This window comes from Miscanthus floridulus, chromosome 7, assembly GCF_019320115.1.
Source record: "Miscanthus floridulus cultivar M001 chromosome 7, ASM1932011v1, whole genome shotgun sequence".
Classification (NCBI taxonomy): Eukaryota; Viridiplantae; Streptophyta; class Magnoliopsida; order Poales; family Poaceae; genus Miscanthus; species Miscanthus floridulus.
The window spans coordinates 90,098,679-90,109,348 of record NC_089586.1 but is presented as its reverse complement, the minus strand read 5'-3'; the positions used below and the strand labels follow the sequence as shown (position 1 = coordinate 90,109,348).

General features: G+C 46.9%; 2 protein-coding genes across 3 annotated transcripts; one reads left to right on the top strand and one right to left on the bottom strand.

Moving 5' to 3' along the window:
- The first annotated feature begins 642 nt into the window (after positions 1 to 642).
- On the top strand, positions 643 to 5,208 carry LOC136467276 (serine/arginine-rich splicing factor RSZ23-like). Of its 2 annotated transcripts, none has more exons than XM_066465913.1 (5): positions 643 to 798; positions 974 to 1,071; positions 2,551 to 2,639; positions 3,655 to 3,910; positions 4,583 to 5,208. In XM_066465913.1, the coding sequence occupies exons 2-5, from the start codon at positions 983 to 985 to the stop codon at positions 4,899 to 4,901; spliced, it is 753 nt and encodes a 250-aa protein (XP_066322010.1). In that variant the 5' UTR covers positions 643 to 798; positions 974 to 982; the 3' UTR covers positions 4,902 to 5,208. The 2 variants fall into 2 exon arrangements, with proteins under 2 accessions (XP_066322010.1, XP_066322011.1); XM_066465914.1 differs by having other exon boundaries at positions 667 to 802.
- A 2,267-nt stretch (positions 5,209 to 7,475) lies between these two features.
- LOC136463774 (zinc finger protein CONSTANS-LIKE 3-like) lies at positions 7,476 to 8,865 on the bottom strand. The gene is made up of 2 exons (XM_066462754.1): positions 8,061 to 8,865; positions 7,476 to 7,942 (listed from the first exon to the last, which is right to left on the bottom strand). The coding sequence occupies exons 1-2, from the start codon at positions 8,739 to 8,741 to the stop codon at positions 7,625 to 7,627; spliced, it is 999 nt and encodes a 332-aa protein (XP_066318851.1). The 5' UTR covers positions 8,742 to 8,865; the 3' UTR covers positions 7,476 to 7,624.
- Positions 8,866 to 10,670: the final 1,805 nt, after the last annotated feature.

The window sequence follows — 10,670 nt, the reverse complement described above, 5'->3', positions numbered from 1 at the left end:
AGTGTGGCCGTTCGGATAAGGACAACCGCGGAGAAGGAAAGAAAAAGAAAAAAAGAAAGAAAAAGAAAAGAAAAATGAAGAGAAAAAAGAAAAAAAGAGAAAAAAATATAAGGGTATTTTGGACATTTGACATCTTCTTTACAACTAGAAGAAGCTGTTTTGCCAAACGTTTTCGTACAAATAAGCCAGAGCCAAAAAAAGCTACTTTTCCATATGAGCCAGAGCCAGAGCTGTTTTTTCACAAGTCAAAGCCGTGCCAAACGGGCCCTAAATTTATCTATTTTATATTAAAAACTTGCCTAGGCCGGAGCCAAGACATGAAACCCGAACCTGCCCTCTAGGTAGGTCCCTAGATTTAAAATTTAGACCCGAAACTAGTCTGACTTTTGCGGACTAACTTTTGCTTACTCACTTCATCAAAAAAAAAAGAACAACATTATGAGATGCACGCTTATATAAAATATTAACAACATTTGTATCACTAAATAAATTTGTTATAAAGATATATTCAGCGATTTATCTCATGGTACTAATTATACATAATAAATATTAATATTATTATTGTTTTAAAAGTGTAGAAGATAGGCCTGTCCCACCTAACTTGGAATTCCAAAAATACCCCTGACAGTCCGGGCCTGAGTCGTCAACTCCTTTTCCGCCCAAAACACTTCCCTGCCTCCACCCGCTCCCTCCCTCTTCTACTCTGGCCGCGGCTCGAACTTAAACCCTAGAGCCGCAGCCCCGGTCGCTCCAGCGACCCCAAATCTCAAATCACCCGGAGGGATCTCGCTCGCGAAGGCAAGTACGCTTTAGATCCCTCATTGCTTCTGGTTCCTAGGCCAGCGCGCCTCGATTTTCTTCTCCGTTTTGGTCTAATTCGTGAGGAATTTGGGTTTCCTCGGTGGTGCTTGGTTCCACTCGCCTTGGAGTGGATTTCAGTGACTTTTTTGTTCAGATTGTTTCGCTCTTGCAGGCTGAGCTCATGGCTCGCGTCTACGTTGGGAACCTGGATCCGCGTGTCACGGCGCGGGAGATCGAGGACAAGTTCCGCACGTTTGGGGTTCTGAGGAGGTGAGATGCGGTGCCTTTGCTCGAAAGTGCTAAGCTTCGTTTTTTTCTTTATTGACCTTTTTACTGTTATGATGTCCCCCGACTTGCCTCCGTGGTACTGTTTATAGCAGATACGACTTTACGCCGTTGCTTGCTAGTTCATATACATGCATGCTAAACAATTTATGTTTTGAGTATGATAGTTTCGTATTTAGCATAGTGCGTACCAATGGTAAAACAGCAATACAGAAGCCTGTGCTCCACTCAGTGGTCATGTGATATGATATGATAGAAATCAATAAGGAAACTGTGGTGCAGTGACTCAACGCCGATGCATTTGTGTATGCTTTGTTTGTTTGTTGAGTAGAGCAAGTTTTAGTAGAGTTGTGTCTGTTTCTTGACAATCTCGGAGTTTTTTAGTGATGCATATGCTGTTTGAGAAATAGAAGGGAAAAGCAGCAGTACTATGCTCACGTTAAACTACAAGTACATGAGGCCTAGTTTGGTAGGGCTTGGGCTTCTGCATGATAAGTTGGCAAGTGCAGTTTCAACTTACCAGTACATATGGTGCTCAATCTTATCTAGTTAGCCTCACTAATAGACAACCACATCTTGTTCGTAGTATCAAGCTCAAGACAACTAACATGTCTAGCTTTAAAATTTCCACTTTATGTGTTGGCTGCTTCCTTAGTTTCTTGCAGACTAATTTGAGCTTCTTTGTTTTAAAGGCTTGTGAGTTGTTATTATCCTTCGTTTTTTTAGAAGAAAGGTAGGACATCTTTCTAAAGATTAGAGGGTATCTTTCTGAACACTTGTGATTTAATCCAGACATCTAGTACGCTTGCAATTGTGCAAATTATTTTTATGCTTCATGTTGATGATGGATTGAAGATAACACAGTAAAAATACTGGGTGAACATGATGACGAGTAAGAAACAACCAGTGAGATATGTAGAGTAGATTGAAGTTGAATTTACTATGATAGATGGAAAGATGGAATCATGCCAGTGATTATGAAGTGCATCCAACATAACAATGCTACCTTCTGACCTGGAATTTTTATGTCTATGATGTCAGAATTGACAAAATTAACTCGGAATCATATTTCCTCAATACTATGGATATCTTAAGACTGGATGAAATACTTCAACCTTTTTCTTTAGTTGGTTGATGCCAATATATTTACTTCTGTTTGTAGTTGAATTTTGACAGGTTTAGCTGTTACCCTATACAAAAGTGCCATCTTTTTTACTTTGGTTTCTCGAAAAAGTATCCTAGGCTCCTAGCCATCCGTCTATGTAGGTTTGGTTGAATTTGTTTCTGCATTTGCATGCTGAGGTGTTGTTTATCCCCTGTTTGCTGTTGATTAAGATGATACTAAGTTAAACGTGTTCATAATAAAATTGTGCTCCATACCGTTTTAAAATGTTTTTTTTTCTGTACAATAGATTATTATAGTTTATATGCATTCACTTGGACTGATTTGTTCTTTCCATGCAGTGTATGGGTTGCTAGGAAACCACCAGGGTTTGCCTTCATTGACTTTGATGACCGCAGGGATGCACAAGATGCCATTCGTGAATTGGATGGTACTTAATAACTATGGATGCCTATTTATTACTTTGTAGTGTAGAGAGCTTGCCTTTTCCTGTAAGACTTTGTACAAGTAATTTATGCAGTTTTCTGATAGTAGGTTGTTCCTTTGTAAAGAATGTAGATGTGGCCCTATTTAATTACTATATGTAAAAAACTATCTTTTTTTTTCTTTTTAGTTACTCACTTATTTGTAGATTTGAAAAGGCTTATAAACTTCAGATAATAGAATAAAAGCTTTTGATTCACAGCAATTATCACCCTGCCGTAGGAAGTTGTGCCTCAAATGAAGTGGTAGCTTATGTGATGTCAAGATGTGAAAGATATTTGTGCTGCCTGATTTCTAAGTTCTCATTGTTGGTCACTTCCCAATAAGTTTGCTTGTCTAAACTTTATTATATCCATCAGCGAGTTTTGAGTTCTTTGTCTTACAGCTGGAAAGTAATAGCCATATAGTTTAGTATGCTTGAAGGTATCAAATGTCTCTGTGCTTTTATTGTGTTCTGTGAGTTGAGTTCATGAAATGGGGGAAAAGCTGTCTTTGGCAACTATGAAATTTTTGTGCCTGTGGTTGGATACATAGCAGTTGCACTTTTACCAGGAATAGGAATTAGTATCCATTATATCAACTGACATATGAATACTAAGTCATGTCTATAGTTATAGCAATGCTGGGATGTTGGATATCTTGGCACTACTGTACATTGTCAATGCATATGTATACTAATAAACAATATCTTACTGACAATGGAGCAGGTACTCAAGTCCTTGTCCTGCAATTGCATACAACCGCAATACTTTAATACAAGGCTTGCTTTGCAAGAAAGCCATTGAGTTTGTTTCAAACTGCTAACATGCTACGATCCTGCTTGATAATGAATATTTCACCCATTTTTTGTATTTTGCACTAGTAATTGAACGAAGTTTTGCCCTTTAGCTATTGTGAACACATATATTTCAGCAATTTGTGAATTTATGCTTATGGTTATCTTGTTGATTTGTGCTTCATAGGTAAGAATGGTTGGAAGGTTGAGCTGTCAACCAAAGCTGGTGGTGGCCGTGGCCGAGACCGTAACGGTTCTGATATGAAGTGCTATGAGTGTGGTGAATCTGGCCACTTTGCACGTGAATGTCGCTTACGGATTGGTTCGGGAGGCCTGGGTAGTGGAAGGCGTCGCAGCCGAAGTCCTAGATATCGCAGCCATAGCCGAAGTCGCAGCCGCAGCCGCAGCCCAAGATATCGAAGGAGCCCAAGCTATGGCAGAAGGTAATTTGCTAATGACACCAATCCATCACATGCATTCATCCAGTAGTTTTGATTAAGGGTTGGGAAACATCACCTAGAAATTCTAAAACTTCTGAGAACGAAGCAAAATTTCGAAGATTAACACATTCTTTATAACCAAGGGAGTATCCAGTAATGGTCGCAAATGCACTGTTTACAGGGTTTTCTGGACATCTCCAGCTTTGTGTTTGAGCCTAGTCATTGCCACATTTCCCCTTTTTTCACTTTTGCTCTGTGATTAAAAGTAGCCCCTTTACACTGATATAAATACATGCAGCAAAAATTAAGATGGCATGTTGAAAAAAGAAGAATGATGACGAGAAGTTACACCTAGAGATGTTATTTGTAGTTAATATCTACATGACTAGATGTGTTCCTGATTTGATGGATAGTATTTAATCAAACATTCAACTATGCATTCTAACTTCTGAGTGTAGTTCTTTATCTTGCATTGGTACAATATGATCCAATGCATTCTTATCCCCCTCTCCCACCTGTTATAGCCTCGTTAGCATTGTGAATCCAAACCTAATATTTGAGGGGAACATTTTGAGAGACTACATAAAATACAGATCAATGTCTTCTTGCCTCGCTAGCAGCCTTTTCAATGGATTATTTTGTGTTAAACCTGAAAACAAATGTTGGGTTTTTTAGGAGCTACAGCCCACGAGATCGTTCTCCTAGGAGGCGAAGTTATAGCAGGTCGCCACCAGGATCTCGTGCACGGAGTCTCAGCAGGTCGCCGCCGCTGCCACCGCCTCCTCCCAGAAATAACAGCAGGTCACCACGGGCAGCCCGAGACATCAGCAGGTCACCACCACCACCTCCTCCCAGAAATAACAGCAGGTCACCACCGGGTGCCCGAGACGTGAGCAGGTCGCCCCCACCACCTCCTGATGCCAGAAGAAGCTATAGCAGATCCCCAGGTCAGCAGCCCCAGCGCGATGAGTCCCCATATGCCAATGACGCCTAAGATTCTTTGCTGCCCCAAGATGCTGGAAAATGCTAGGGGCCCAGCATGTTTTGCCCGCGTCGGCACAACTGTAATTCTATAGGATCCAGTCTGAGATTTTGTTCCAGTGTTTTGGGTTTCCCTTGGACACACCGCTGCTGATACAATTGTGGAGGCAGGAGCGTAACGTTTCTGTTTTAAGTATTGACTGGATGACTTTGGGCGCTTGTAGTTGTCAAGACAAGACCTGGTTCGTGTTAGATTTGTATTACTACTTTGCATTTGAATTTGGACAAAGTGTTTATCGTGCGCTATGTTGATGTTTCCGAAGAGACATCTTCCTACTCGCTTTTGGTCGGTGATTTCATTCAGGGCGTGTGACGTGATAGCAATGTCAAGCAGCGAGAGAGGATGGAGGTTGCTGTTTGGGTTGCCGCTGACAGTAGAGCATCACCTACCATTAAACTGTCGCCACTCGCCAATATATAGGTAGTCACCAATGTTTCATCGTTCCAAACATAGTAGTGGGAGATGCAACTCCCCTAACATCATGCCCCAACATCAACTGCCTTGTTTTTCTCTCTTGCCCTTGCTTGGGCATCTGCCTTGACACCATCTACCGCATCTAGCAGGGCACTTCAAAAGGAGAGAAAAATTCCTATTTGATATTAGAAACATGTTTGCTTTTCTATTTAACACTTCCAACCGTTACTTTAGAGTGGTAACGCTGTTAATTCCAGTGGTAACAGAAGCAACAAAAAACGGGAAACATAACAGTTGAAAATAAAAATGCTAAAAAAAGATAGCAATAGAGAGCAAAGGAAATGTCACGATTTAAAAAAAACAACAAGGGCGAAATGGTCTTTTCGTTTGGGACTTAACACCGTTCACAGAGAGATAGAAAAAAAGGTGACAAATAGAAAAGAATTTAAATCTGGGTGCTAAATAGGAAAAAAAAATTAAACTTGGTTGTCAAATAGAAAAGCAAAAGTTTGTGTCAAACAAGAAATTTTCTTGTGACGAACCCCACGTCCCCACCCGCCCACGCTCTCGTGCTTGACGGTGCATCGTCAGCTCTGTTGGTATCAAATCGACCCCACCAAGATCCATCGGTGTCGATTCTACCTTGTCCGAGACCTGTTGGCCTGTTGGCGTGCCCAAATCAAGCTAGAACTCCCGCCGAATCGAGGTGGAGTTTCACTGCCCTTCTCTCTGCCACCATTGAGGAAGAATTCCAGCACCCAACACTCCGCCGGGCGGCAAGGAGACGAGAGATACGGAAGAAGGGAGGAAATACAGAAAAATAAAAAAAATTATTTTATTTTTATTTTTTTATACAAATTATCAAGACTTTTGGAGCCAAACGCCCGAGGCTAGTGATGTAGGAGCCTAGTTATAGGTCGTTTTGTAAGGCTGTTTCTGTGTAATGTTGATTAAACTATATAAGGCCCTGTTGCAGGCTAAAAAAACGGCTGTACTGATGCTGATGCTAATTTGTTGTCAAAGAAAAATACTGTTATTTCACTAAAACGGTACGGCTGATAAGTTCAAGCAAACATGGCCTAAGTTTATGCTATTTGAACTATCTTGGTAGAGGGGTGTGCCTTGGGCACGTATGGACTTGTAAGCAAAACTGAAAATGCTTTCTATAAAAGCGGGACCAATGGTCTTTGGTCTTATAATACAGAAAAATAAATAAATTTTATTGACCTATAATTGTTATAGATATATTATAGAGAGGGGCAATCCAGCAATCCAGGCGGGGAAGCTCTCCCCTCCGTAGTTTATTTTTTTTTTAAAATAATAGAGAGGGGAGATTGGTGAATGGTGATCTACTTATCTGTTAATCTGTATATAGTCGTTCACGGGTCGCGCGCCATCGTTCGTGCTGTTGAGCGAGCGGGCGCCTCCCTCTTGCAGGAAAGCTTGCCGCATTTAGGAATTTCGTGTGCGCCGGCGTCGTGCGTTGCGTGCCACTTGTCGGGAAAAAGTCGTGCACGGTGGGGTGCTGGGTACACTTGAGTCACGTGGAGGTACGAACGTACTAACCCGGTTCGGCGTCTAGCTGCAACTTCACCTGCAGCCACCAACGGCTGAAAAGGCTTCATTGATTCGAGCTAATTCCATGGCTCAAATCAGAAATTTACCTGCAGCCCCGTTTCGGTGACTGCTGAACAGGGAGCAGCTCACAGTTTTCATTTCGCTTTCACGTGCTCTGATGCTCGAATCGATGCTCTACCAAGTACCAACCAACCACCTTGTTCGCAACACACTGCAGCAGGAAAAGAGCTGGATAGCTGAATGCTGATTGAGTGATTATTGATCTTTCTGAGAGCCGAGTGCTGCACTATGGCAGCGATGCATATGAACAGCAAAATTCACTATGGCAGTGATGCATATGAACAGCAAAATTTTCAGGTAGCAGATGTATTCAAGGAAAAGGACAACTCTAGATGGTAATGTACAATGGTGGATTACAGTGATGGTGAGGACTGAGAAGGATTACAAGAGTTCCATGCGAACGCGATTCGTCCATCGAACACCTACACAGTTATTCATGCTACACGGAGCTCGCGTCCCATCCCATGCATTCAGAATTTCAGATCCAGAGCTGGCAACCCCTCGATCAAAAGAGAGAGGGAGAAAAAAAGGTTCAGAGTCGGCAGAGTTGGCAAAACTAAGGAGCCGAGCCGTCGCCGGGCAGGTGGGGAGGGCCGTCTGCCGGGGATCGCCGTCTTCTCTCCTCAACAGTAGGACGGGACGACGCCGTCCGACGCCGCGTGCGCCGACCCCGCGGGCGAGAAGCACGCCCCTTCCTCGTGCTCCAGCGCGTCGTCCTCGGCCTCCGCGGAGCAGCGCTTGGCGAAGCGGCCCTTGATGCGCGGCCGCGTCTCGGCGTACGCCTTGCGGGACGCGTAGCGGATGGTCTTGTCGAACCGACGGTTCTTGCGCTTCTCACGGTACCGCATCAGCCGCGCCTCCCGCTCCTTCCCCCTGCTCACCATCGCCGGCACGCCGGCCGCCTGCGCGTCCGGCACCACCGCCACCTCCGAGGACGACAACTGTAATAACAAGGGATTAAAGGCGTCTACATTATCACCACCGTCCACACAAATAAAAAGGGAGCATTTTTTTCGAGGAATCTGAAAGAAACCATGGGTGTGAAGGATCCAGGCTTACACTGTGGTTCATGGAGTGTTCGGGGTAGAAAAAGCTGCCGGAAGCCATGTCCAGCTCGGGCGGCGCGACCGGCACGCCGATGGCCTTGACGCCGTCCATGCACCGGGCGAAGTCCAGGTCGACGCCAAGGTAGGCGTCCGATTCCGCGAACAACGTGTCGGCGGCGGCGGTGGCGGCGCTGTCCTCGTGGCTGTTGTCGGGCTCGGCGAGCAGCCACGACGCCGCCTCGGCCTCGTTGCTCCCGTCGTCGTCGCCCGCCGCTGCGGCTTCCCCCTGAGCCTGGGCCCCCACTGCGGCCGCGGCGGCGAAGGCCGGGGACGGGAAGGGCTGCGGCGCGTCGGCGAGCGCGCCGAAGAAGGGCGTGACGGGGAGGCGCTCGTGGCGGCGCGCGAGCGGGTTGGCCGAGTGGATGTCGGCGTCGCAGGCGGCGCAGAGCGCGGCGGCGTCGGCGCGGCAGGTGACGGCGGCGGGGGCGTGCTCGCAGACCTCGCACAGCCAGACGCGCGCGTGGCGCGACCCGGCGCCGTGCGCCCGGGCGTCGCAGCCGGGGCACAGGAACGCGCCGTCCTCGCGGCAGTGCAGCCGCGCCGGCTCCGCGGCGCACGCGTCGCAGGGGCGCGCGCCCATCACGCTCCAGTACCCCACTGCCGGCTTCTGCTCCAGCTCCACCGCGGTGTCCATGCCTCTGCTGTCTGCTCCGGGCGTCACGAGGGAGATGCTGCTGCCTGCTGGATGCTGGTGTCACGGACGGGCTCTCGGGGGATTTGCATTGGAAATGGCTGCCCTCGGGGTGTTTGTTGGTGTGTGCCCGCCGCAGCGGGCCATTTGAGGGGTCGGCCAGCACGTGGAGGGGCCGGCGGCCACGAGACGGGCGGCCAGTGGACCGGCGTCCCGTCGCTGTCTCGGGGTTGCTCCTTTCTTCGCTTGTCCGACGATGCTAGATGCCAACTAGAGTTGCTAATGCTGTCTCCAACGTAAGACCTGTTGCAAAACTCAGACCTAAAATGGTTAACATAATACTTATAGCTTTTAATAAAATACATATATGAAAGATCCATTTTAGATGCCAGGAGAGACATAACCTAAATCTAAGTATCCACTTTCTGAAGACATATTTGCAGAAATGGTTGTCTTCTATGTCTTATTGTTGAAGAAGACTAAAAATATATATTAAACCATTTATCTGTAGAGCTACCAAAAAACGAATGAGTCTTGTATTTTGGGTCGCGGTTGTTAAAGACAGTAAGGGCTTCCCCAAAGCCATGCTTTTCTCTGTAGCCCCCAAGTGCCATGTGGGATTGGATAAAAAAAGTGGGTGCTTTATACTTGTCAAGTGGTTTGCAGAAGCTATATATGTTTGAAAAAAATAGAAGCTGGTCTATGCTAAAAAAAAAAGAGGGAGAGTGTCGGGGACCAATATTAGAGTACCCGAAGAGGAGGAGCTTATAACCATCAACTAATGATTCATCCGAGCATTTAAGAGCGCGGCTACACCTCTCGCTGGGCTTCGCCCCGTCTGACCACCGAGGCCAGGGGCTCCGCCTCGTCCGACCCCCGAGGGTTGGCTCCGTCTCAGTGGACACTAAGGCCGTAGGCTCCGCCTCGTCCGACCCCTAGGGTCGGCTCCACCTCAACTAACTCCTGAGGGCTGATTCCGTCTCGTCCGACCCCCGAAGGTTGGTTCCGCCTCACCCGATGTCTGAGGGCTAGCTCCGCTTCGCTCGACGTCCGAGGGCTGGCTCCGCTTCGGCTGACTCCCGAGGATAGGCTCCGCCTCGGTCGACCCCTGAGGGTTGGCTCCGCCTCGGCCGACGTCTGAGGGCCGGCTCTGCCTCGTCCGATCCCTCGCACATGGTTCCTAACAGAAGCTCACGTCGCCGCCAACTACTACGGGCCAGAAAGTACCACTCAAGGTCAAACTTCTGGCATCGTGCAGGGAGCGGTCATATCTCAGCACGACCCGTCCCCACGACATGTCATTCCGGGGAACTCACGTCTCCCACAGTGACGGACAGGCCAGCACTGTGCTGCCAACTCCCTGCTTGACCACCGTCCAACGTCAGTCAACCGATGTCAGTTGACTGGCGCTGTAACGCAAGCCCCCTGCATGGCTTCTATCAACGGACCATCTGACCATTCCGTCCGCTCGGACGGGACGGGAGACAAGAATGACGCACGACGCCAGCACGTGAGCTGCAGCGGCCAACAGGACCCCGGCACGACGCTGCTGCCTCCACGATCTACAGGGTCAGCAGGAACCAATAAAAGTGTTAGCCTCCATTGGTGATGTCCTAATCGTCAGTGGAAAAGGACTTTCAAACTCGATGCCAATGTAAGATGCCCACTAATAAGGCTCCGTTCGGATATTATGGAATGGCTTTTTTGAAAAAATCTATCCGAATCGTAAGCTTTAATTTGTATAAAAAATTAGACCCGGAATATTTCCTGGCCTGGATTATGCTAACCGAACAAGCTCTAAGGAATTTCTCTTAAGTCTGTTGTTTTTGCGTTGGTTAAACAGTACCACCTTTCCTCGTCAACGTAAAAGCATAATCCAAACGCGAAAAGTCTTGGCGGCCTGAGTTTCTCTTGCACTATAATATTAGTTAC

Excerpts from the sequence above, each read along its gene's own strand:
- LOC136467276 (XM_066465913.1), top strand. The coding sequence starts at position 983 with ATGGCTCGCGTCTACGTTGGGAACCTGGATCCGCGTGTCACGGCGCGG. Across the intron at positions 1,072-2,550 it reads ACGTTTGGGGTTCTGAGGAG|TGTATGGGTTGCTAGGAAAC; the intron begins GTGAGATGCGGT and ends CTTTCCATGCAG. Across the intron at positions 2,640-3,654 it reads TGCCATTCGTGAATTGGATG|GTAAGAATGGTTGGAAGGTT; the intron begins GTACTTAATAAC and ends TGTGCTTCATAG.
- LOC136463774 (XM_066462754.1), bottom strand. The coding sequence starts at position 8,741 with ATGGACACCGCGGTGGAGCTGGAGCAGAAGCCGGCAGTGGGGTACTGG. Across the intron at positions 7,943-8,060 it reads AACACTCCATGAACCACAGT|TTGTCGTCCTCGGAGGTGGC; the intron begins GTAAGCCTGGAT and ends TTGTTATTACAG.